General features: G+C 55.1%; 9 protein-coding genes across 9 annotated transcripts; 4 read left to right on the top strand and 5 right to left on the bottom strand.

Annotated features, from left to right (window-relative positions):
- Positions 1-78: 78 nt before the first annotated feature.
- Positions 79-1,311, top strand: BDY24DRAFT_397515 (uncharacterized protein). Its single transcript, XM_076641576.1, has 4 exons — positions 79-618; positions 763-836; positions 921-1,042; positions 1,155-1,311. The coding sequence occupies exons 1-4, from the start codon at positions 229-231 to the stop codon at positions 1,286-1,288; spliced, it is 720 nt and encodes a 239-aa protein (XP_076494208.1). The 5' UTR covers positions 79-228; the 3' UTR covers positions 1,289-1,311.
- A 549-nt stretch (positions 1,312-1,860) lies between these two features.
- Positions 1,861-3,567, bottom strand: BDY24DRAFT_417383 (chitin deacetylase; the record flags this gene model as incomplete). Its single annotated transcript, XM_076643699.1, has 11 exons — positions 1,861-1,917; positions 2,026-2,120; positions 2,215-2,226; positions 2,313-2,468; positions 2,559-2,606; positions 2,699-2,763; positions 2,883-2,908; positions 3,022-3,089; positions 3,167-3,181; positions 3,242-3,305; positions 3,421-3,567. 11 exons carry the CDS (start codon positions 3,565-3,567, stop codon positions 1,861-1,863), a joined length of 753 nt encoding a protein of 250 aa, XP_076494207.1.
- An 812-nt stretch (positions 3,568-4,379) lies between these two features.
- BDY24DRAFT_443471 (SH3 domain-containing protein) lies at positions 4,380-5,784 on the top strand. The gene is made up of 5 exons (XM_076644772.1): positions 4,380-4,672; positions 4,752-4,773; positions 4,903-5,001; positions 5,102-5,548; positions 5,639-5,784. The coding sequence occupies exons 1-5, from the start codon at positions 4,542-4,544 to the stop codon at positions 5,723-5,725; spliced, it is 786 nt and encodes a 261-aa protein (XP_076494206.1). The 5' UTR covers positions 4,380-4,541; the 3' UTR covers positions 5,726-5,784.
- BDY24DRAFT_397511 (uncharacterized protein) lies at positions 5,759-7,202 on the bottom strand. The gene is made up of 4 exons (XM_076641575.1): positions 6,869-7,202; positions 6,475-6,702; positions 6,327-6,344; positions 5,759-6,201 (listed from the first exon to the last, which is right to left on the bottom strand). The coding sequence occupies exons 1-4, from the start codon at positions 7,157-7,159 to the stop codon at positions 6,064-6,066; spliced, it is 675 nt and encodes a 224-aa protein (XP_076494205.1). The 5' UTR covers positions 7,160-7,202; the 3' UTR covers positions 5,759-6,063.
- Positions 7,203-7,224: 22 nt separating this feature from the next.
- Positions 7,225-8,879, top strand: BDY24DRAFT_397507 (uncharacterized protein). The gene is made up of 6 exons (XM_076641574.1): positions 7,225-7,368; positions 7,476-7,586; positions 7,784-7,792; positions 7,917-8,198; positions 8,290-8,353; positions 8,474-8,879. The coding sequence occupies exons 1-6, from the start codon at positions 7,321-7,323 to the stop codon at positions 8,656-8,658; spliced, it is 699 nt and encodes a 232-aa protein (XP_076494204.1). The 5' UTR covers positions 7,225-7,320; the 3' UTR covers positions 8,659-8,879.
- Positions 8,880-9,502: 623 nt separating this feature from the next.
- Positions 9,503-10,141, bottom strand: DAD4 (Dad4p). Its single transcript, XM_076641573.1, has 2 exons — positions 9,977-10,141; positions 9,503-9,737 (listed from the first exon to the last, which is right to left on the bottom strand). Exons 1-2 carry the CDS (start codon positions 10,079-10,081, stop codon positions 9,570-9,572), a joined length of 273 nt encoding a protein of 90 aa, XP_076494203.1. The 5' UTR covers positions 10,082-10,141; the 3' UTR covers positions 9,503-9,569.
- A 250-nt stretch (positions 10,142-10,391) lies between these two features.
- Positions 10,392-14,284, top strand: BDY24DRAFT_397498 (uncharacterized protein). Its single transcript, XM_076641572.1, has 9 exons — positions 10,392-10,520; positions 10,630-10,666; positions 11,049-11,074; positions 11,710-11,878; positions 11,994-12,953; positions 13,118-13,176; positions 13,273-13,392; positions 13,474-13,554; positions 13,644-14,284. The coding sequence occupies exons 1-9, from the start codon at positions 10,407-10,409 to the stop codon at positions 13,824-13,826; spliced, it is 1,749 nt and encodes a 582-aa protein (XP_076494202.1). The 5' UTR covers positions 10,392-10,406; the 3' UTR covers positions 13,827-14,284.
- Positions 14,285-14,456: 172 nt separating this feature from the next.
- On the bottom strand, positions 14,457-15,161 carry BDY24DRAFT_443466 (uncharacterized protein; the record flags this gene model as incomplete). The annotated part of the gene is made up of 3 exons (XM_076644771.1): positions 15,005-15,161; positions 14,826-14,933; positions 14,457-14,753 (listed from the first exon to the last, which is right to left on the bottom strand). Exons 1-3 carry the CDS (start codon positions 15,104-15,106, stop codon positions 14,457-14,459), a joined length of 507 nt encoding a protein of 168 aa, XP_076494201.1. The 5' UTR covers positions 15,107-15,161.
- A 1,037-nt stretch (positions 15,162-16,198) lies between these two features.
- Positions 16,199-23,948, bottom strand: BDY24DRAFT_397487 (uncharacterized protein). Its single transcript, XM_076641571.1, has 17 exons — positions 23,819-23,948; positions 22,571-23,539; positions 21,735-22,496; positions 21,566-21,657; positions 20,431-21,492; positions 20,295-20,355; positions 19,940-20,206; positions 19,632-19,850; positions 19,222-19,546; positions 18,800-19,151; positions 18,394-18,726; positions 17,930-18,317; positions 17,317-17,859; positions 17,156-17,242; positions 16,876-17,067; positions 16,503-16,793; positions 16,199-16,424 (listed from the first exon to the last, which is right to left on the bottom strand). The coding sequence occupies exons 1-17, from the start codon at positions 23,886-23,888 to the stop codon at positions 16,399-16,401; spliced, it is 6,039 nt and encodes a 2,012-aa protein (XP_076494200.1). The 5' UTR covers positions 23,889-23,948; the 3' UTR covers positions 16,199-16,398.
- Between the last annotated feature and the right edge of the window lie 215 nt (positions 23,949-24,163).

Below are 24,163 nucleotides of genomic sequence, written 5' to 3'. Positions count from 1 at the left end.
GGCGTCATGTTTCCTTTCCCGCAGGCTATTCGGCGGCCATCTCCTATTTTTATGAAGATTTTGTCGAGAGAAGAGAGAAAAACTTGATCGGGAGAAGTCTTGAAAGTGTCGTCCTTTGAAAATCTGGGGGAAGACCGGTGCCTTGGGAAAGAACCGACTGAAAGTTGAGCTTCGACTTTCAAGCTTCCCTCCCCCTTCTTCCCTTCAAACCAGCACATCCTCAGACCCATGGCACCTCTCAACTATTCGAAGTGGGACAACCTCGACCTCAACGACTCTGACGACGAGCAGCCATCAGCTCCTCTTCCTCCTCAACCTACCGCTTCCAGTTCGACAGCTTCTTCCTCCTCCTCCTCCTCCTCCTCCAAGGCCAAACCTCTCAGCCCCCCCTCTCCCCCTTCCCTTCTCTCACCAGCAAACCCAGCTCAACCTCCAGGGAAAGTAGCAGCGGTCTGGATACCCTGCATCGGTCAAAGGACCGGCGACCTCTTCCTTCCAAAGCTCATCGACGACAATCACCCAATCTTCTCTGAAGGAGAGAGCTCTCCGTTGAGCAAGCTCGTAGGAATGGAGATCTTGGTATGGAGGGAGGAGAAGAGGGATTACAGGGAGATTGGAGTGAGTTCCTCTGCTTGGTTGGAGGGATGAGGTCTCGACGACGACAGGAGAAGGAAGGAGGGAACCGTGATGAGCTCGACGCATCGGCGAGGGGGAAGGGACGATGGCTGATCTTTCGTTTCTCCTCCATCTCGACCTCATCAGCATAGCCCTCCTCACGATAATCAGTCTACGACTTACATGATGATCAACCCTTCCGACGGATTCGCACCTCCTCGGTGATTCTATTTATCTCGTCCGTTCTCCCCTTCGAACGCGTTCTGAGCCCTCCTCTTCCTCTCCCCCCTCCTCCTCTTCCACAGATGGCAATCAGGAGTCGGAAGTGTGATCGTAGCCCGAGTCGATAAGAAGCCTCTCGCCAGGAACCACATCGAAGCTCTCTGGATGCTCGCTGACGGGGTCCTCGACCAGTTTGGGAATGGTCGTTCGTCCTTTCCTCTCCCCCAACGACTTTGCTCGACTCAGTCTCTTCGAAGCGAGCTGCTTCGATATTTGACGACACTGACCGACAACATCTGTTTGTTTTCTTCGCCTAGCTCTTAGCAACTACAACAAGCAGCGATACTACACGCCAGGAGGGTGGAAGCAGTTCTTCGAGAGCTATGCTAGGGATCAACAGAACTACGGGAACGTTTCCTTTGGAGGGACGATCAAGCCGTGGGAGGTGTGAGATGGCATGGGATATCGATCGGGAAGTAGAACTCGAGGAGGACGAGTCAAGAGAGTTGAAGCGGAATCGACGCGTCGCGTTCGTTCTCACCAACGCCCGTTCTTTCTTCGAGCTTCGTCTTTCGCCAGTGAGACGAGAACGGTGAACCATCAAGTCAAGTTTCATTATCAGTGAGACGGCGAGTTCAGTATGAAAAGGCTACGGGTGATGAGTACATTAAGGGGATGCGACGACGAGTGAGACGAGGAAGCGAGAGAGCAGCTAAGGAAGTAGGCGAAGTGAGTGAGAGTCCGAGCTGAGGGAGCGTCCAAAAATGCAAGAGAACGAAAACTATGTAAGATGGTTGCGGGCGAGGTGTGACGAAAACGCGTGACAGCAGCGACGTGAAAGGGAGAGCGAAGCTAAAAGAGGGCAGCAGAGTTCGAGATTACGACAGGGAGGGAAAGTTCAAAAAGCATAATCAAGTAGGATAAGTGTCCGAGGATGAGATGAAGATTAGAAGGGAGGGAAGAAGTGTCCAGAGCGAGGAAAAGGCGAGAGAGAGGGAAAGGAGGCGAGCAACGCCCAACCGCTTAGCAGACCCAAGACGAGTCTCTCTGCTGAGGCTGACCAATCCACTGGTAGGGCCACTACGGAAGAGAAACCATCCATGGAAGGGAGGAGAGATAGTCAGAACGAGAGAGAAGCGAGGAACCGAAGGAAGCGCACGTCGACGGCTTGGATTGCTTCGAACTCACTTCTCCTTGGTCACCCATGCAGGTATCGACAGCAACTACTCGGTAACCGGCTCCCTGAAGCTTGGATAGAGCGTAGGGGACGACCTCGTAGGCAGCTGAGACGGGAAGGAAAGAGCAGAGGAGAAGAAATGGTCAGTCGCGTCGCTCGGGTGAGTTTCGGTTTCTCCCTGAGGACTAGAAGGAACTCACTTTCCGAGAGAGCTGAAGTTTGGAAAATTAAAGAAGCTGAGTCAGAATGTGAGGTCAAGGAGAACGGAAGGATGCGAAGTCTAGTCCAGGCAGCTCACGGGAGTGTTGAAGGATCAGTTGAGGATTGGGCGATTGAGTGGCGATCTGATCGTAGAGAGCCTTCTGGGAAGCAACAGAGACTCCACTCGCATCTCCAGTATCTTGGTTCCAGATGAAGACTTTCTTGTAGCCGCGGTTGTCAAGGGCAGCGAGGACTGATGGGAGTAGAAGGAGGAAAGGGGGTCAGGGTTGGGTCAAGATGCTCGACGCATTCGAACGTAGTTCCGAAACCTTGACGAACTCACCGAGATCGTTGTAGTTCCCGTAAGGAGGTCGGAAATAAAGAGGCTTGACTGTTGAAGGAGTAAAGTGAACGGACGAGCGACGGGAGGGGAGTCAGCACGAGGAGAAAGGGTAAGCTGGGAAAATCTTGAAAGCTGCTGACCTCCCAAGATCTTGATAAAAGCGTTCTCGACCTTCCAGAGCTCGTCGTGGATCTGGTCCCAAGAGCTGAAGAAAAGAAGAAAGAGGATTGAGAAGGTAAGAAGAGCAAGAATGCGACGGAACGGAGAGCGAGCGACGCGTCGCTGAAGGAGACTGAGGACGGCGAAAACATGAGGTGAACTTACAGAGAGGTCATGTCGGGGTGGCTCCACTGCGAAACGAGAGGAGGTTGGTCAGTCGAAGAAGGTTTGCGAGCTCCTCTCGAAGGAAAAGAGGGAAGGTCCAGCCGATTGAGTTCCGTCCCTGATGCTTCTTGGGACTCACGCTGTGACTTCCGAGAGTATGCCCGCTAGCGTAGAGAGACTTGATCTCGTCGGCGTGGTCGTAGATGCCTGGAAAGGGCGGAAGGTAGGGTCAGCGAGAGCAAGAATGACGAGTCGAAGGCCAAGGAGGGAGGAGGCGAGCTCACAGCCGTAGTTGTTGCCTGAGAAGAAAGGGAAGGTCAGCTCTGAGCTCTATCAAGTCAAATCTTCGGAAGACTGACCGTTCAAAAAGTAAGAAGCCTTAGCTCCTACGTTGTCGAAGCTCTGAGCGATAGCCTGCTCGTACTAGAAAAGAGAGGACGGAGGACGCGGAGGACGATCCGAAGCAGAGGTCAAACACGACCCTCTCTTTTTTCCATCACACCCAAACACCTTCGCACAAAGAAACTTTTTCACTCACGATGAAAGGTCCGTCGTCGAACGTGACGGCGGCGGTACCGCTAACCGCACAGTTGCTGACCACCTGAACAGCTCTCTTGACGATGGGCTGAGGAGCGGCAGCAGCGAGGGAAGCGAGGGTCGAGAAAACAAGGATGGAGGAGAGCATTGTCGAAGGAGATTATAGGAAGAAGAAGAGGAGTGTTAAATGGAGGTTGAAGAGGCACGAAGGAGGGAGGAAAAGAAAAGGAGGGAGGAGGAAAAGGAAAGGGAGAGGATGGGCGTTGGAAGGTCAGAACTGCCCCAGCTCGTTTTTCCTTCCAATTCGATTCGGCCAAGGAACAGGAGATGATCCGAATCACCAGACTCCGACATCCCCTCCTCCCCTTCTTGGTCCTTCCTTAACTCCTGAAGTGAGTCACTCCGGTCTGGATCGCGAAATCAGGAGACGCGACTCATCTTGTTCTCGTCGCTCCGGTTCCTTCCACCCACTCGAGAAAATCTAGACATGAGGCTGAGCCCTTAAGTTGTAGACCATATACGAAGACGTACTCCCTGCAGCCGCCTCGCCTCAGAAAAAGCGAAGCGGTGAGCTGTGCGTCTCCTCAAAGTCAAGCGGTTCATGTTTCAGCCCACTCGCTCTCTCTGTATCGCTCCTCTTGCTCTCCAGTCGAGTGATGTTGTAGTAAACGATGTGTGGGAGTATTCCCCGTTGGCATCCGAAGCGAAATAGAGCTTGGGCGGCCTCGTCGGGACGCGCCTTGGTTCGACGCGCTTTTGAGGCGCGACTGTCCCTTCAGTCCCTAGGAAGGACCGTCAAAAGGTCCTCGCACTGAATAATTTGGTCCCAAGTAAGCTTTCACAGCTTGAGAGCTGTTTTCGAGGCAGTCTACTGCTGGCGCTACGTACCGCACGCGTCGTTCTCGCTCTCCCCTCCTCCCTCTCGCAGGTTTTTTAAAGACGGGAGAAAAGTAGACCTTTCTCTGAACACGCTCACAAGAATTCAGAAGATAGATACCCAAGTCCCATCTGCTTTCCCCCACAAAATTCCTCGAAAACCAAGTCCCGTCGTCCAAGAAAAGAATCGACCCTCGACGAGTCTCCCTTCGACCCTTACCATCTCTCCCATCACCCTCCTCCCCAATGTCCGACCCCCTCACTCTCGCCTCCAGAGTAGCTTCGGACCTCAAGTCTCTCGTCGAGAAAGGCTTCGTCTCTGAGGAGGTCCTCGAAGCGACCCTTGGGGCTCTTCCAGTGCAAGGGAAGGCGAAATGGTGAGCTTGAACCGTTCCTCCTTCCTTCCTCTTCCAGCTTCAACATAGAGTCTGATCTCCTTCTCTTTGATCACTTCAGGGCTTGGGAAGATCAGGACGATGTAGGTCCCTCCCTTCTTCCCTCGAATCGCTTGTGGAAGAAGGAAAGAGACGTACGAGCGGGAAGGAGAGAAACGAAACCGAGCTCACGCACCTCCTCCCTTCTCTCTTTCTCTCTCTCTCTTCTCAAGGACGAACTCTCCTTCCCCGTCGACTCTGTGATCCTCGTTCTCAAACGAGAAGGAGAATGGTGGACTGGCCAGACAGACGACGGTTCTACTGGTCTCTTTGTGAGCTTTTCCTTTCCGTGCTGTCCAGTCCGACTTCACTAGTCCTCCTCGATCCTGACAAGTCTCCTTTCACCTCGATTCATCTCCTTCCATCCTACAGCCTCACAACTACCTCACTCTCCTACCCTACCCACCTCTTCCTTCTACCTCCTCCGCTCCTCCTCTTCCCTCTCGAAAACCTTCCCATCTCTCCTCCCAACCTCCCGCCTACCCCTCCTCCTCCTCCTCCTCCTCCTCCAACCCTCCCGAGAAATCCCTCCACTCCCTCCCTCCAGCACCCTCCAACCTGAACCGTCCCTCCCCAAGAGCTCAAACCCTCCCGCCTCCTCCAGCTCGTGGAACGTCCTACGCGTCCAGCCAAGGAACGACCGAGGACGGAGAGGCCGAGGGCGCGACGACGGACTACCGGACGAGACCTCTCGCAGCGGCGTACAAGCCTAGCACGATCGATCGAGCAAAGGAGAGAGGTGGCGAACTGAGAGGGAAACTTCCCTTTGGTGGGAGTTCAAAACCTACTGCGCCTGAGGAGAAGAGAGGGATGGCGAAGGTGAGTAGGATGGACGTTTGGTTGTTGTTTTTGACGCGTGAAGAAGGAAGCTGGACTGATGGGTTGGTTGGTTTGGGGTTTCGAAAACAGTGGGGAGCTATGGCTGGGGATGGAGCTTCCAAGGGAGCTGGGTGGGCGAAGGATGGGGCGGGGAGTGTGAAAAAGAAGATTTTTTAAGAAGAGGAGGAGGAGGAGGAGCGAGGAGCGAGACGAGAACGCGCTGGGTCGTGTTTTCGTTTTCTTTTTCGTTTCCTTCGCGGTTCGAGGTTCGATTTCGTACCATCCCCTTAGATACTGTATCACTAGCTAGATAGCTTCGCTTCGCTTCTTCGTTTACGACCAACCAACCACTCATGGGGCTTTTTTTTGATCTCTCACAAACACGAAGGAAGCGAGCGAGTTGGCCACCCCCTGCACCCTCTAACTCTCCGGCCCACGAAAGGCAGCCCTCACTCTCCCAAAGCCCCACCACAAAGAACAAGAAGTTTTTCTTGATCATCGTTCCATCTCGTTCTCTACTTGAACTTCTCGCCCGCCGTATACTCCAGATCCCAATCCTCCTCCCCGTCCTCGTCGTCGTCGTCTTCTTCTTCTTCTTGTTCGTCGAGACGTTGCTTGGGCTCTGTGGACTTGGGTGGAGGGACCGTTCCTTGCTGTAGGAGGCAACGCGTTTGAAGGAAAGGGAGGGAGAGAGGGAGAGCAAAGGGTTCGGGTGAGCTGGTGGGAAAGGAAGGGAAGACGACGCGAAGGGAGAGAGAGCGAGAGAGCAAGGACGAACAACGATAGTGAGAGTCCTCTGAAGACCACCAACGAACGAGACCCAAAAAGAGAGAGACGAAAAAGAATCAGTTTCCTCCTGTATCCCATCTCAACTCAACATCGGCCTCTCTCCTCCCTGATCAGTCCAACCAACCCGAGAGACTCACCCCTTCGACCTCAACCTTCCCGCTCATCTCGACCGCCTTCCGCACTGCGTCCCACCCCTCCTGGACATCCTCCCACTCGACAAACCCGAATCCCTTGTTCCTGATCTGGCTCGGTTTCTTGGACTTTTTCCTCCGAGGCTGCTGGACCGACCAGGGAGAGACGTCGGTGAGCTTGAAGAAGAGCTCGCCGAGGGTGTCGTCCGGGAGGGAGAACGGGAGGTTGGTGATCTTGAAAACACAAACGATACGATACGAAGCGGGAGGTAAAAAAAAAAAAAAAGAGGAGTTAGGAACGAGTATAGAGAGAGAAAGAAGGTGAAAGAGGAAGAGAGAAAGAAGGACGAGAGGGAGGGAAGGAGGAGGAGGAGGACGTTGAGCTCAACTCTGTACTCACAAAGATTCGATTCTTGGACAGTTTCTCTGTAGGTTTGAGTTTCTGTCGAGGGTTGGGTTGGGCTGAGCGAGGTTCTCTTTGGTGGAACTTTGGAGACAAGTGAGGAGGAAGATCTGCAGAGTGGGAGGTGGACGAGGCGGAAGGAAGAGAAGGAGGTCGAGGGGAGGAGGAGGAGGGAGGTTGCGAGGAAGACGAAGAAGCTGCTCTTGAAGAGAGGTGGAAAGCGAAAGGTTGCGAGCTGGAGGTTGAAGCGATCGCTGAGGCTGAGGTGAAGATCTTGCGGAGGGACATTGCTGGCCGTTGAAGGAGAGGAAGGAAGGAAGAGGGTGAGCTTGACGGCTCGAAACCAGCGACCAAATCAGCAAGAGATCCTTCCTTTCCTCCTTTCACCTCCCAACACCCATCCTCTCCCCTTCTCTCCCGAATCCTACTACCAGACCTCTCCCTTCACCATGAGCTACGCCGATATCGCTGCCAAGAACGCTCCTCCTCCTTCTCAAGTTCGTCGTCTCTCTCTCTCTCTCTTCTTCCTTCTCCTCAACACGAGCGAGCGTCATCCTGAACCCTCCCTCCCTCCCTTCCTCGTCTCTCTTTCTTCTCCCTCTAGCAACCCAAGCCTGACCAGTCTCTTCTCGAGGGTGGGTTCGACGGATCTGAGGATGTTGTTGTCCCTGATGGAATCTCAGGAGTTGTCGTTGCTCCTCACGACTTCAAGGAGGTCAGTCCCTGTTTCCTTCCATCTTGCTTGCCTTTGTTTGAGCGAGGGAGGGAGGAGGGGGCGAGCTCGTCCTTGTCGTTGCTTTAGACGATGTGTAGCATGAGGAGATACTCGACCCTTTCGTATCTTCTATAGTAGCTGACTCTCGTTCCCAACTCTTTCTTCTTTGGATTCTTTCTCTCTCTCCTTCTATACAGAACCCCGTCGTGAGTCGTCATGCTCCTCACTCTCCTTCGCTCCGTCCGTCTCCGACTGACCTCCTCCCTCCCTTCCCTCCCTCTTCCATCCTCACCTCTCCTCCTCCTCCTCCTCATTCTCTTCAACATCCAGACCACCGCCTCCCTCGAAACCCCCGAAACCGTCGAGCGAGACGCCGCCTTTGCTGCCGTCGAACGAGAACGAGAGATCGCCGCCGAGGTCGAGCGAGAGTGGAAGCAGACCAAGGAGTACGCTGCTGAGGAGGCTGCCAAAGCGGAGAAGATCGTCGAGTCCAAGGCTGAGGAGGCCAAGAAGGAGTTGAAGAAGGGAGAGAAGTACGTGGAGAAGGAGTACAAGAAGGCGAAGAGCTTTGCGAAGAAGGAAGGCGAGCAGGTGAAGGAGGAGGCGGTTTCGGTGAGTTTCTGCTTTCTTTTTGTGTATCGATTTTCCTTCTTTGATGTGAGCTGATAAGGGTTTGGGTTGTTGTTGTTGGATTTGGGTCCAGATCTACCACACTGTCAAGTACCAGCTTTCGCGCCCACAGGTCTTTGTTCCTCTGATCGGAGCTCGTACGTTCACCCTTCCCCTTCCCCTCTCTCCCTTTTCCACTGTCCCTCCCCTCGCCTCACCCCTCCAACTAACCACCACCCTTCCCCCTTTCTAAACCCTTTCCCCACCTCTTCATCCAGTCGACGCCGCCCTCATCGGCTTCCTCTCCTACCGAGCCTACCTCCAACGAGAGACCCGGATCCCCTTCGACCGACGACTCGTCTCCTCCGTCGCCGTTGGGCTCGGGGCCCTCTTCTCCCTCGAGGCCTTCGGGGCCAACGCCTACTTTGCGAAGAGGGATTACTACGGGAACAGGAAGCTCTAGATGGATGGTTGGAGGGAGGCTTGCCTTTCCGAGGGGGACGTGCCGCCGGAGAGAGAGGGGAGACGCGCGTCGTTTGTTTACAGTTTCGGTTCGATGACTTCCCTTACTTTGGTTGTTGAGTATTTTCTTTCTTTTCTTTCCTTTGGTAGTTTACGTAGGTAGCTTCGTTCGTTCACGATTCTTCTCTTCCTCTTTCTCACGATCGGATGATTTGCGCGTTTTTCCTTCTCGGCCACTCGAGGTCTCTTCCATCTTCCCTACAGCACTTCTCGCCCTCGTCTCTGCTCGTGTTCCCTTCGGTTTCTATCGAGCTCTCGGGAGATTTGAGCTCAAGGTACGAGACGATCTGAGTCTTGCTGAGACCGGAGGAGAGACGAAGAACCAGGCGATTTCTTCAAGAGAGAAAGGAGATCGAAACGGGTGAGAGCAAACGCAGAGCACATGAGATCCCGACGAGCTCTAGCTAGAATCTCCCTCCCTCTGAGTCTGACCTCCGAGCTATCGACCGAGCTCTCCTTTGTTGGTCTGGGGGAGCGTGGGAGAGCCAAGCCGTCGACGCGTCTTGAAGGGAGGGAGGATTAGGTTGAGCTCGCTCAGAGTCGAATCGAGGCTCGACGAACTGCTTTGGAGAGCAGATAAGAGGGGGATGCGAGGGGTCAGCCCGTAGCCTGTAGAATAGAGACGCGAGATGAGGAAAGGAAGAAGGGGGAAGAACTAACCTGAAGCTTTCGTCTCTACGAGCGAGCCCTTCGAAGGAAGGTCGAGCTCACCCTTCCTTCCCTCCTCTCCTCTCCTCTCCTTCGTTCCCTCCCATCCCCAGCCCATCCCACCCAACGCCAACCAGCATCCCCATCCCCAGCCCAGCCCAGCTTGAAGCTCATCCCATCCCATCCCATCCCATCCCGGGAGCTCTACGAAGACGGCCCTCCCTGCTGAGCGTCCTTCGCTCCAGCTCCTCCAGCGGCAGGCGGGTTCACGGCGTTGATCCTCTCGAGGTTGTAAGCGACGTTCCTGTTGTAGTTTTCAAACAGTCGAGAGGCGACGATGATGTCTTGGGTAGAAGGAGAGTGGATGATTTCCTGGTAGAACGAGAGGGAGAAGGAGAGGTTAGGACGGGGAAGGAGGGGAAGGGGAGGGAGGGAAGGAGAAGGAGGAGGGAGAGCTCGACCACCCGGAGAGGATGAGGATGGGGTAGGAGAGGAGACGTGGGTGGTAGAATAGAAAGAATGCCTCTCGCTCGAGCTGAGGTAGCGAGCGAGAGAGAGAGAGAGCGGGATATATGCGCCGCCGGAGTAGGAAGGGAAACAAACGAACTCACGTCGAGGTGGAATCCAAGATCTCGGACGGCTTCGTTACACTTGTCGACGTTCTTGATGATTCGAGCGAGGAGGAGAGATTGACGCTCGAGGTGGGGGTTCTCCATGGTTGAGTCGCTGGGGCTGTAGCGGTTGGATGGAAGGGAGGAAGGGAGGTTGTGTTGGTTGGAGGTCAACACTCGAAAAGAAGCGCGTCCTTCCTCTCGTTTGTTTTTTTCGTCTTCCTTGCCAAACAAAACAGTGAAGAAAAAAAATTACAACAACAAGAAGTTTGTTGGGAGCTTTGGAAGACTCTCTTGAAGTTCTGAGGAGGAAAAACTAGTGCTGAAACCCCCTTCCGCTCACAGGCTGGATGGAGCCTTCAAACACTCGGAGAGTCGTCCGCGATCCGCCCTTCGTTTCCTTTCCTTCCTCTCTCCCTCACCTCCCCCCATGTCCTCTCCCAACGCTCCTTCCCTCCTCTCCTCAGCAGACTTCGATCCCAAGGCTGTCGCTCAACTCGTAGACTTGGGGATCACTCCTCAGCTTGCCCAGCTTGCTCTTCAAGTGAGTTTGTCGTTATCGTCCTCGAGGTCGACGGCTCCACAGAGAGAAGAGAGAGAGAGAGCTCATCCTTTCTTTCCCTGGGATCCGCCTCGGTTCGGTGATCGTATAGAGATCTAAAGGGGATATAGCTGTAGCAGCAGATCTTGGTGAGTGCTTAATGTTTATCTTTCATGGTGTTCTGGAGGAGATGGGGCGAAGGAGAGGGAGGGAGGGAGAGGGAGGAGGTCATCCCGCGACCTTCCTCCTTCTCCCCCCCAAGGACCCGCATACACCTCTATATCTTGCTTGGCCTAACTGTATATCAGCAAGCTGCGATGATTCTCCAAGAGCTTTCTGTATCGAATTGATAATCTCTTGAATCCATTTAACTGACTTGGCTCTTCCTTCCCCTTCCTCCCTCCTCCTCCTCTCCCCTCCCCTCCCCTCTCGCTTCCCCTCCAACCACATTCCCCTCCCTCCCTCCTCGAATCCTTTGGATGGCCCCCTTCAATCGAACCTCGTCCTTACCTCTCACCTTTCCCTTTCAAGCTCTAAGTGGGAAAGTAGATGACGAGGTGAGTTTTCTTTTGTTCTCTCTTGTGCGATGAAGTGGCGAACGAATACATGCTGAGACTTCCCTCCCTCCTTTGAACTCTTTTCTCTCTCGCAGGTAAGCAAACGAGCTTGGTGGAAGAACAACAAATCCAAAGCCGCTCCTCCTCCATCCTCCTTCCGAGTCTCCTCTTCCTCCTCTACCACTCCTCCCTCAGCGAGGTCGTCCACCTCCTCCGACCACGGAGACGGCGACCGTTTCGTCCGTCGAGGTTCAGCCCAAGACGTGTCAACCAGGATTCCAGAGGGAGTCGCCGTCGTACCACCTCCTCCTCAGCAGCAACCAGAGTCGAACGAGGAGGCTACTGTAGCAGACGAGGAGGAGGACGACGAGGACGATTGGATCGATGGAGGGAAGCACTCGGAGATCTCAGCAGCAACGACGACCCTCCCCGACCCTTCCTCCTCCCCTCCTCCTCCTCCTCCTTCCGCTCGACCAACCACGTTGGGAAGCTTGCCATCCTTCTCTTCGTCCTCGGACGGACCTTCCTCCCCAACTTCCCCGTCCGAATCGACAGTCGCTCGGTCTCGACGATGGTCGGAGAAGCTGACCTCTTCTCATTCCACCACCTCTTCTCATTCCACCAACTCGTTGAAGGGCCGGCCTAATCCGTCAGGAGCAACGTCCCCAACCTCCTCTGGCTCCCGTCCTCTCGCTCACACCGTCCTCAGAAGTCTTCCTCTTGGATCCATGGTCAATCTCGAAGGTCAAAGTAACAAGAAGGAGGACGTGCGAGTGGCGAGGAAGTTGAACGAGGCAGCTTCGAGTGAGTCTGCCCTTTCGAGCTCGTTCCTTCCTTCCTCGAATCGAACGACGAACCGGGGGCTGTGTGCTGACTCTTCTCTTCTCTTCCTTCGCACGATCTTCCTAACGATCAACAGCCTACAACGACGAAGCCTCTTCCATCGTAGCTGGTCTCTTCGCTCGGAACGACACCTCCACTTCCTCCCTCATCCCATCTTCCTCCTCCTCCTCCGTCTCCAACAACGAACCCTCCTCCAAACCTCGTCTTTCCCTCTTCGGTCGACGATCCCACCACTCTTCCAACCACTCTTCCTCCTCCACCCCAGTTCCAACCACCAACCTCGTCCCTCCTACTCCCGTCGAAGAGCGATCCAACAACCTCGACTCGGTCTCCGATGACGGTCGAGGTCGATCGAACGTCTCCCGTCTCAACACTCGGTCCATGTCCCCCTTCTTCCGATCAGGTCGATCTCGTTCCAGAGCGAGAAGTCCCTCCCCTGTGCACGTCGGTCCCCTTCGAGGAACCAGGTCGGAAGCAGCGGATTCCGACTCGGACGACGACGACGACACCAAGTCCGAATCCGAAGCGGGAGGAGGAGGACGAGATTTCGATCCCTCGTTGGACGACGCCGAAGGAGGATCGAGCTTCATCGACGACCCAGACGACGACGACGGCTTCGACGAGGAAACCGAGCTCAACACCGAACAGAACGCGGAAGCGTCCCTCCTTACGTCCGCGTCCGGCGAGACGGCCCTCTCGGAACTCTTCCAGGACCTGCCTAACGACCTAGGAGAGGGACCCAACGTCGTCCTACCGGTACCGGAGCCGTTCCCTCTCAAGACGAGCACGTCCAACCCTGCGACGCTGCCGGTGGAGACGAGTCGACCTGAGTACGGGAGGGATCGATGCACGATCAAGTTGACCCAAGGGGATCCCGATGAGGTGGCGGAGAGGAAGGGGCATAGGCAGAGGAGGTATGTGGTGGCGAGTGATCTGAGTGAGGAGAGTGGGTATGCGGTCGAGTGGGCGATTGGAACGGTGGCGAGGGATGGGGACGAGATTTGGGTGGTGAACGTTTGTGAGGATGAGGATAAGGGTGAGTTTCGTTCTTTCCTTTCGTAGGAGTGAAGAGTGGGAGGAGTGAAGGTGGGTGGAGATCGAGGAAAGCAGGAGGAGGAGAGAGGATGAGTCGACGAACGAGGGACTGGACCTTCGAGAGAGTTTGAGCTGACCTTCTTCCCTTCTCGCTTTCCTTCACAGTTGATCCTAAGGACTCTTCGTCTCAAGATCGAATCGAGAAGATCAGGAATCAGAAAGAGGTCCGTCTCTCTCCTTCTCCTTCGTCTTTCCCTCCTCCTTCTCGTCTCCGACCCAATCTGACGCGTCGTCGTCTCCCTCTCCTTCTCTCCCTGCAGCGTCAAACCCTCGCTCAACTGCTCTCTCGACAAGTCCTCTCCCTCCTTCAACGAACCAACCTCAACGTCGACGTCGTCTGTCAAGCGGTTCACACCAAGAACGCTCGTCATTTGTTGCTCGTTCGTCCATCTCTCCTTGTCGGCCGGTCTTCATCTCTCGTGCTGACGAGCTCTCGATCTCCCATCTTTCTCGCTTCACAGGATCTCATCGACTTCCTCGACCCAACTCTCGTCATCGTAGGATCTCGAGGTCTCGGTAAACTGAAGGGAACCATTCTCGGAGTGAGTCCTCCTTCATCTCCTTTCCCTCTCTCTCCTTTCGATGCATCTGCTAATGATCTGTCTCGTCGTTTCGTTTCGCTTCTATGTAGTCCATGTCCCACTACCTCGTCCAAAAGTCGTCCGTACCCGTCATGATCGCCCGTCGACGACTCAAGAGAAACTTGAAGCGAACCGACCCCGCCGTGCTTCGACAGGGAGCGAGGGTGCCGCTTGCCCGAGCTGGAATCGAGAAGACGACGGGTGGAAAGGAACAGGTTCGTATCCTTTCTTGATCTCGCTCACTTCCTCCTATCTACCGCCCTCGTTCTTGCCGTTCACTGACGCGTCTCCTTCCTCTCTCCCTCCCTTCTTCCTACCTCCCTCTCCCTTCCCCGCCTTCCTTCTTCATCATCTCACAGGAGGATATCATCGACGCCGCCGATATCGAACGAGAGGAGGACGACAAGGACGAGGAGGGAGAGAAGCAACGAGCCGAGAACGCGTTCGGTCATTCGGCGCCGTCGTCGGTTCACGATGGTTAGACAGGGACGAGGTGGGAGGTCTGGACGATCGGGTTGGGATACATACGTACGCTTGATGATTATTATTATACCACTCAGTCTTTTTGTCTTCCCATCGGGGCCGAGGGAAGGAGGGAGGAAAAGAGAGGAAGACGCGTTCGAGTAGAAGGGGAAACGCGTGGCTTTTTTCGGACGCGAGGAGAGTAAGAGTCAAGAAGCCATTATAGTAAACGAGAAACGAGAAGCGAGAAACGAGAAACGAGAAGGAGATACGAGAAAGCAACCAGAGAACGGCGAAGAGAAACGAAACCGAAACGAAACGTTGAACGAAGGTGAGAGCCGTCTTCGAACTCGAGCCAGATTAGATATTAAAACGAAACTAGGAACTCAAGAGATACATTTTTACTGCGAGATAAGGTAGAGATCCGAAAAAGAAGAGTAGCGAGTGACACTGCTGATGGTTCGTCGAGAAATCAAAGTTGATCGTTGGCCGCCGGCGTGTTGGACTCGAACGACGGAGGTAATTTTTTTGACCGATGTCGAAGTCGAAGTCTTGTAGGGTCTGGTGTAGGTGTCCTTGTGGAAGGCCGCGAAGATCTCAGCGGGGGAGGGCTTGAGAGTGGAAGTGGTGGATCTGGAGGAGGAAGAGGAGGAAGTGTCGTCCGATTGGGAGGAGGAGGATGAGGAGGGGACGGAGGACTGAAGAGAGATACGCAAAGGTCAGCAATCGTGATCGCACCGAGGAAGGAGGGTTTTGAGAAAATTGCTAACCGAGGAAGAGACGTCGGAGGAAACGGAGGAAGCTCGAGGTCGTCCAACTACTTCCTTTGCGACAGCGGAAGCGGGAGCAGGAGTAGGAGTGGACTCGAAAGGAGACGCCTAGTGGAGGAGAAGAAAAGGGAGAGTCAGCAAAGGTGGAAGGCCGGAGAAGGGGAGACGAAGAAACTCACCGTGTTGAGAGCAAGGGAAGCGAGAGAAATGGCAACGAAAAGCGACGTTCCGACAGAGTAGTAGGCGGTAGACTTGAGGGTGTTCTTGAGAGTGGAGAACATGGTTGAGGAAAGAGGTGAGGATGTGGGTGGGTGAGAGTTGGAAGTGAGGAGTGAGTGGGACTGAGAGTGGGAAGAATGTGGTTGAATGGAAGAAGAGAAAGGAAGGGTCAAACGAAACATTAAGTATGATTTTCCGGCAGGGGCTGCGGAAGTTGAGTCGCGTCTGCGCGTAGGGAACGGGGTCAAGCGTGAAGGGGAAGAGACGCGAAGTTAAATGAAAGGTTTGGCTTCCGTGAGTCTCAAAAACGGGAAGAAAGTAAAAAGGACGCGGGTCGCGTTCGCGTGCCTGGGCCGACTTCTTCTTCCTCGGCTTTGTTCTTGCTTCTCTTCTCGAGAGCACGGAGCTACCAACCTTAATCTGTCTTGTACTCCCTTCAATATCATCTAAGAGGTCAAGAACGGGAAGCTAACTTGGGCGAGACGCGTTTCATCGACTTGCTTTTACTTTGCTCCCGTTCGAGGAGATGCTGCTGCCAAGTTCCTCAAATCCGTTCAAAAAAAAGTTTTCTTAGCCAATTGATTTAAAGTTGGAAGTTCCGGGAAGTCGTAGGGGGACGGGAGAACGAACGCGTCGAGCCATTTTTTCGCCCCCAGGTCAGTCGAAGTGAAGAGACCCGAGTGAGTGATGCGCGTGTGGAGCGAATTCCGAAAATCCAAGCTCTTTGAAGCTTAATGATCGGTTTGGCGATTTGAGTCAGAGACGCGCGGGAAGAGCAAAAGGAGGCAGGTCGAGACGCGTCTTTCTTTCTTTTGTCTTCCGTCTTCAAAAAGTATCAGCTACAAGGTATCAGCTACAGCATCAGAGAGAGAACAAGTCTACCAAAATGCCTAAAAAGAAGCTTCCAGCGAGGAAGAGTCTCCAGGACTGGTCAAAACTGGATCTCGATCGCATTTCGATCCGACCCGATGCAGATTTTCTTGCCTGAGATGATGGGAGCTTCCATTGCCAACCTACACGGGTCTATCGTTTGGAAGTAGCAAACACAAATGCCTGGAAGGCCCAGGTCAAGAAGGAAAGGGAAAGGAGGAGGAACGGCTTGTGAAATGAGGACGCGATCGCCTTTCTGCGTCTTTCGTTCCTTCTGAAACAGTCGTGCCAGATTCATCAAGAGCGGTCAAAAAAGACAAGAAGAAACAATGTAACAAAGGAGAACATATGGAGGGCTAGCGAGGACGTGATGAGGTTGCGAAAAGAGACTGTGGAAGATGCGACGAGAAGAAGGAAAATGCAAGGTTTTTGGGGTCGTAACAAGAAGAGAAAGAGAATGAGAACGAAAGGAAATCAGCTCGAGCTACTCTGAGAGCTTTTCGACGAGTTCTGAGGGAAGAGGAAGACGAAGGAAGAAGGTCAGCGACGAGAAGAAAAGAGGGACGAGAGGAGGCGAAGATAACTCACGATCCTGCATGGAAGCAAGTAGACGAGCTAGACGACTAGAGTTGAAGGCGAGCTCTTCGGGTGCCCAACTGTTGACATCGAAGCGATCTTGCATGGATCCCAAGAGCGACTGGAAGTCGGGAGGGGCTGGCTGTTGAGCGACCTCGAGAGCGGCTGGAGGAGGAGGTTGTTGAGCTTGGGCGGGGGTGGCAGCTGAGGCGGTAGCGACGTGAGGGAAGTGGAGAGAGGATACGGAGGTGGTAGCAAAGGATCGTTTGGCGAGAGGGGAGGCGTTCTCGTTGACAGAGTCGTCTGGAGGAAGAAGGAGAAGAAGGAAGACGGTCAGCAAAAGAAACGCGTCTGACGAGAACGGAAGGAAAAGAGGAGGACGCACCGGCTTGTTCGGGTTCGTCTTCAAGGATAGCTGGCTCAGCTCGAAGGGAGAGAGCTCCATGGGCGTTGGACGAGGATGATGGGTGCTGAGAACCTTCCGACGAGCCTTCAGGAGAGAAGATACGTCGACCGTTTCCAGGAAGGGTGAGAGAGATGCTCTGGTCGATCAGGCTGTCCGTTCCGAAGATTCGAACTGGTCGAGAAAGGAAGGAACAAAAGAAGATGGTCAGAGAGGGTTCGAAAAGATCAATCTTGGGCGAAAAGACGCGGACGAGACGCACCTCGTTCGGTTTGTCGATGAGCGCGTCGAGCCGACTTGGGAGTCTCACGAACGACGCTCGAAGATCCTTGGGAGGCGGGTGACATATCTAGAGGACGGAGAGAGAGTATGAAAAGTCAGCAAAGGATCGAGCAGAGCGGCAAGCGAGGAGCCTGAACTCACGACTCAAGTCGGTTTGGTTCTCGTCCTCCCCAGTCATGACCTCGTCCTCCATAGCCCTCTCGACCAACCCAAGCATCGACTGCCCACCAGCCACCCGTTCCTCCTCTTCTTCCTCCTCCTCGTCGTCAACCTCCCTTCTCTGCCTCGCTCGCCTATCCTCCTCCTTCGTCACAGGCGCGCTCTCCGCTCCGTACCCTTGACTCTCCCCTTCCTCCGATCCCAACGTCTCCTCGGGGTCGTAGAGCACGCCGTTGGCGTTCTTCGCTGGTGACCTAAACATCCTCGGGAGCCACGAGACGGCAGTGGCGAGGACCGACGAGGAGTGGGATCGTTGAAGGGTTCGAGAGGAGGTTGGACGTGAGTCGACGGAGTTGGAGGTTTGTTGAAGAGATGGTCGCTCCTGCTCCTGCTGCTCTGGCGAGTTTTCCATGATCAAGACCTCGTCCGAGTCGTCGCCGGAGTCGTCCTTGGAAGGAGAAGGGAGCGTAGGTACTGTTTGCGAGGGACCTTGCGAGGACTGACGACGTTTGGCAGGAGTTTGGACTGAGAAGGAGCGAAAGAAACGAGCGTCAGGCTTGTGCTTCTTTTCGGAACGAGCAAGCCTTCAACTAACCTGATTCGCCTCTTCGTCTCTTGAATCCACTCGTGCTCGACGATCCCTGAGATCCTTGGGAAGCTACGGTGCGACCAGGAGACTGAGGAGCGAGGGACGCTCTGGAAGGCTGTCGACGACGTCCGTTTGTTTCCTCGACGTCCTTCGAGGGAGTTGAAGTTCGAGATCGAGTTTGAGGCTGTCTGAAGTCTTCTTCGTCCGAGGAAGAGTCGTTCCCGTTGGCTTGAGACTTGGAAGCGACGAAGTCGAGGGACATTCCGGACTGGCCCATCGAGAGGTTGGAGGAAGCGTCGGCGTAGTAGCTTTCGTCTCTGACCTCTCGACTGTCGTCCTGGGTCTCAAGAGGGCTTTGGGGAGGGTGGTAAGGGAGGGTGAAAGGATCGGGAAGCTATGAAGAGAGAAAGGAAGGATCAGCTTCGACGTTATGAGAAGGGGAAGAGAGGAGAAGAGAGAGATGGACGAACGAGACTCTTTGGCGACTGAGTTTGAGACTGAGACTGAGTGTACGACAACCCTTCGGCATCGACCTCGACTCCCGACTTCCTGATCCCCTTGAGCATCTCCTTGAGCGAGATGGAGTACTCGAGTCCCTGAACGCCGGCGAAGGTCGCGTCCCAGAAGGTCCTGAACGCGTCGAGAGCTCGGGTTCCATGAGGAGCGGCAGCGGCGACCTGGAGGAGGGGAGTGATCTTTCGAAGCTCAGAGTTGGTGGGCTGGACGACTCGGTAGACCTTTCCTTCCCGTGTGAGGGACGTTGAGGCGAGGAGTGAGAGAATGGTTTCGTAGAGGAAGACGGGCTGGAGCAGAAGAAGAGAGCAGAGTCAGCTTCTCGACGCAAGACGACTGTTGAGAGAGAACGAGATGGCTCACTCCACTGATATGAAGCTCAGGAGAAAGGACTCGATCGGAATCCTCCAGCCAGAGTTCGACGGGGACAGACAGAAGCTCGACGGCGGTGGGGACGAATCCGAGAGGAAGCTCTCGAAGGAGAGCGGCGCAAGATCGAAGGAGTTCGACTGCTGGTGCGACCTGATCCGGTTGGGAGGAGACGGTGGTGTAGGCTTGAGCGAGAGCATCGGCGATGAGGGTGAGGAAGGACTCGGGGAGGTCTCGCATGACGAGTTTGAGAGCCAGGTTGGCGTCGTTGGTTGGGAAGTTGGCTCCTGGGTAGCGAATGACCTTGGTGATGGCGACGAGGCATTCGAGGGAGGGTCGGGAAGGCCTGGCCATCGAGGGAAGAAGGAAGCAAGTCGGCTTGAGGAGTGCAGACGAGGGAAAGAAGGTAGACTCACGACTCAGCGACCTCAAAGTCGGACAGACTGGCAGAGATGCTCTCGACGACGACGATGTTCCCGCTCATCTTCTTGGCCTTGCATCGACCGATGGTAGTCTCGAGCAGATCCTTCCAGACCTCCACGGTCTCCGGCGAAGCCGTGGCCCAGGACGAAGGGAAGCGACGGAAGGGATCGGTGAGGAGGTTGTTGAGGAGATCGAGAGTCGTTGATTTAGGAATGAAGGAGGCTGCTGGAGAAGCGTCGGTAGGAGCCTCGTCCTCGTCGTCCATCTCTTGACTGCTGGGATCGACCTCCTTCGGCCAGTAGGTCGTCCACTTTCGGGCTGAGGCGAGGCGAGGCCAAGAGAAGGGAGGAGGAAGAGGGTCAGCAAGGACGCGTCGGGAGATGCACGAAACGATTTGACTCACTGATGATCGTCCATAAGCTGAGCCTCGTCGCATCGTTCCCCTCATCGGCAGCGAGATCCTCGAGGTTGTTGGTCAAGTCTCCGAGCAGCTTCAGCCCGAGCTCGCCAGCGACTCCCACGTCGACGAGCTTCTCGAGGAGACCGACGAAAGCGAATCGAGCGGACGCGTCGTCGTCTGCTGACGGGATCTTCCTACTGACGAAACGAGTGATGAGGATGCCTGCGGTGTGGAGAAAATTAAAGGATCAGCGACGAGCTTGTGCTTCGAAGGAAGGAAAGAGTCTCGTCGAGAAAGGAAAGTCGACTCACAAGCAGCCGACGGCTGTCCATTCCTTCCCGCTCCCAACGTGTTCTCATCCTTGAAAGGCAGAACAGTAGAGAAGGCTTCGGCTCCGAGCGTCGAGATAGCGACCGAGAGAAGGTGCTCGACGAGACCGTATCGGACGAGTTCCAGGTTGCAGTCGAACTCGAGCGTCGGAGGGATGTAGGAAGCTGGGTTCTCGGCGAGGATGGCGTTGATGAAGCGAGTGACCTCGAGGAGTCCGAGGAGGTAAGGTTTCGAGGGTCGGGTGTTGGCTGAGGAAAGAAAAGAAAAGGAAGGGAGGGAGGGAGGGGAGTCAGTGATGGTTCGACGCGTCCGAAACGGCTGAAGGGAGAAGCTCACGTTCGGGCTTGATGGAGTCGAGAGCTGAGAGCATCGATTTCCACAGGTGAGAGAGTCCGACCTGGAAAGAAAAGTCGGGCGAGGTAGAAGTTAGCTCCTCGTCAATCGATCAGGAACGAGGATCGAGAGGACTCACCGGCAACACCCTCACGCCCTCCACGCTCCTCACCCACTCGACCTGATCCACATCCGCCAAGCCTCTCATCCCCCTCACCGCCACCTCAAACACCTTCACCACCGAAATCGAAAACTTCATCGCCGTCCACTCGCTCGGCCAGCTTTGAATCTCCTCCACCCTCACCGCGTCCCTCGCCGCGCTGTTGGCCAACTCCCAGAGTCCTCTCTCCTTCACCGACGCCGTCGGGGACTGAAGCTCGATGGACGAGAACGATCCGATCTCTCCTCTGAGGAAGGGCTGGCAGAGGAGTCGATCGAGTTTGAAGGGAGGTCGAGGTTGGGAGGAGGAGGGAGGGGAAGGAGGGACGAAGATGGCGGAGAGGAGGTTCCAGCCGAGGAGTTTGACGTCGTCGAGAGCTGAAATGGCGAGGACGGGGACGAGTAAGGGTTGAACGACGTTGTCGAAGAGAGTGGTGAGGTGATCCATCTTGATCTGCTCCGGGGAAGGCGCGTCGAGGGAGGAGGAAGGGTTGGTTGCAGACGAAGTGGCTGGGACGAGAACGTTCCCTGTTGAGGAAGTGGTGGTGATGGTGATAGCTGGAAGGTTCTGATTCGCTGACTTGACGACGATTTCCTCCTTCTGGTTCTTGATTCCTTCCGAGGACGAAGACGACGAAGGAAGAGTGGCCGAGTTCAACAACGCTCCCGTCAACGCGAAGACCAAACTCGTCAGGCTCTTCACGCTGATCCTCAGCATCTCCGCCTTGTGAGCTGTTGCCGTCCCGAGACTCTCTCGCATCTGCCAGCTTCTGTCGATGACCGTTCCAGCGTCGTCCGTCGTATCCATGATCTGAGGAGGAGCGTCTTTGGCGGTCGTGACGAAGGTGACGAGGAGTTTGGTTCGTTTCGGCGTGAGGCACCAGTCGAGGTTGTAGGACGAGAGATCCGAGGAGGGTTCGATGGTTGGGTCGATGGCGGAGATTCGACGAGAGGATTGGGAGACGAAAGCGTGGATGACATGGTCCCAGGCCTGGCGACAGAGGAGGGTAAGAGCTCGAGAGTTTTTGGTGTTTCGAGCGACCTGAGAAGGAAAAACGACGACGAGGTCAGCGACTGAGAAACTCAGAGACGAACCAGATAGACGAGAGACTCACGTTCATGAAGTCGAGAAGATCCGTGATGTGAGTAGCGACGTTTCGACCGAGCAGAGTGATCAAGATCGCCCACGTCGCGACCGCCCAGTGAGCTTTCAGAAAGAAACGGAGTTCAAAGTCAGTTCGACGCGTCTCTCGAGTTCTACGAGAAAGGAAGGAAGAAACTCACCACTGTCCTTCTCCAACGAAGTCTTCAACTGAGCCACAATCGCCTGCACCATCCTCATCTCGTCCTTCCCACCCCCCGTCTTCTTCTTCAAGCATCCCACCACGGTCAACGCAACGTCCTCTTCCGACACCTTCCTACTCTTCCTGACCTCCTCCTCCAACCTCTTCTTCTCAACCTTCCTCCTCTCCTTCTCCAACTTCCCAACCCCTCCTACTCCTCCCTCAGCCTGCCTCTTCACCTCCTTGTTCAACTCCTCCTCGCACTCCGCCACCCACGCTCTCCCTCCAGCCAACGCAGCACCCAACGCCGCACTCGCTCTCGCTCTCACACTGGGAGTCTTGTCGATCAACCCTCTCAGCAAGATCGGGACCAGCTCCTTGTGGAACGGCAAGAAGATCGACGCGTTCCTCGAGAGGAGGTTGTAGATGGCTCCGAGTCCCTCGACCTTGGCTTTGACGTTGGAGTTGCTTTCGACTGCTGTTGCTCCTCCTCCGACGAGAGGGTTGGAGGAAGCGTTGGATTTGGAGGAGGAGGTGGAGGGGAAGGAGAGGGTTGTGGCTCGTCGACAGGCTTCGATGATGTCGTTGGCGACGGGGAGGAGGATGCGGTTGGGTAGACGAAGATGGGTGAGAGCGTAGATGGAGAAGGCGTAGGTTCGTTTGGAGGCGGAGGTGACGCTGAAGAAGGGGGTGTTGGCGGAAGGAGTTTGAGGGGAGAGAGGAATTTTGAGAAGGATGCGAAGGAGGGAGAGGATGTCGGCGTCTTGGGGAGAGCGGAAAGAGGAAGAGTCAGTCGGACGAGCTCGAAGACGCGACGGAAGAAACGAAGGAACTCACCTGAGAAACTTCCAAAGATCTCCTCCACATGAAACACCAAAGCCAACCACTTCAACACCGCATGGCCAGCCGCGACCTCCTCCCTCCTCGTCGTGATCTCCTCATCCGAGAACCCTCTCCGTATCGGTCTCCCACTTCCCTCTCCCCCTCCCTCCGTCTCCCCATTAAACACCGACGGGCTGCTCCCCCTGTTCTCCTCCCCCGCCGTCTCAGGCTGAGTAAACAGTCTGCCGAGATCCCTCGTGAACGCTCGGATGAGGTTGGACGCGTTCGCTCGGAGAGGAGCGTGAAGCTCAGGCGTCGGTCCTTTGGATTCTCCTCCGTCTCCGCTGAGGAAGAAGGATCGGAAGCGAGTGGTGAGAGCTGTGTAGGCTTCGGCGACGTCTCCTGGGGAGGTTTGCATGTGGAAAGGTTGGGGACCGGACGACGAGGAGGAGGAAGAGGGAGTGAGAGTGAGGAGGGTGGGGTCGTAAGGGAAGGCCGTCGTCGATGCTGAAAGAAGGGTTTGGATATGGGTGTTGATATCTGCGAGGATGGATTCCGTGTCGTTGGAAGGTACTGATGGAGGAGGAGAAGATCCTGCTGGTGGCGAAGAGGACATGACAAGTTCCTCTGCTGCTCCACCACCGGACGAGGAAGGAGGGGAGGACGACGAGCTCGGGACGTTCCCTCCTTCAACAGACATGCCGAGAGCTGAAGGTGTTCGTTTGTTGAGGTTTTCGCGTCTTCCGTTGACTCTAGTACCTTCCGAGACGTCCTTGGCCAGTCGGATATCGTCCGAGTTGGTCCTTTTGAGGATGCTCTTTGTTGGAGTGAGCACGGGAGAGAGAAGGCCTGATTTCGAGCGGGAGAGGAAGGAGCGAGGATGGGTAGAGAGGGAGGGTCGTTGATGGGGAGAGTAAGGATGCGAGGTGTTGTTGGGAGAGAAGATGACGGAACGAGCGGAACGAGCTTTGAGGGAAGAAGTGGCTGTCGAGAGGGAAGAGAGGAGGAGGAGGAAGGGAGGGAGGGAAAGCGTCAGCTCGACCGTCGAAGGAAAGCGAACCAAAGCATGACTCTTCAGAGTCTTCTAGAGATCCTTTCACACTTCCATTTAGCTCTGCGAGCCCAACATGTCCTCCCAGTAGCTCCAGAAGGAAGATTTTCGCCCTCCAAGAGCCCCTGCAGGCTCCTTCCTTCGCACCTCCTTTCGCAAAGACGCGTTCCGAAGCTCCTCCCTCCCTCTCCTCGCTTGGTTTTGAAACTCACCTCTGAGATTCTCCTTCTGAGCTGACTGGATCTGAGGTGTTCCCTGCACGACCGAATCCATGTCTTGCATCCCAGGAAAGGCGTACGACGAAGAAGAAGGAGGGAAAGGGAAAGGGAAAGGGAGTTGTGGTTGGGTGAAGCCTCTCTCTGGAGAAGAGGTTCGCAAATGAGGTGAGTCGATCGTCGCACAGTTTTGCGCGTCGTTTCGACGTGTTTTTGAGATGAGAGTTGAAACGGGTCGAGAGGTGAGCTTGGTAGGCTCTCGTCGTCCATATCAAGAAAAAAAGTTGACATTTTCTCACAAGTTTGTAGAGAGGTGACCTCCCTTAGCAACGGACGGTCGAC

Source organism: Mrakia frigida (genome assembly GCF_051309035.1).
Source record: "Mrakia frigida strain ATCC 22029 unplaced genomic scaffold BDY24scaffold_28, whole genome shotgun sequence".
Classification (NCBI taxonomy): domain Eukaryota; kingdom Fungi; phylum Basidiomycota; class Tremellomycetes; order Cystofilobasidiales; family Mrakiaceae; genus Mrakia; species Mrakia frigida.
Note: the sequence above shows the minus strand (reverse complement) of the source record. Positions and strands in the feature narration are given on the sequence as shown.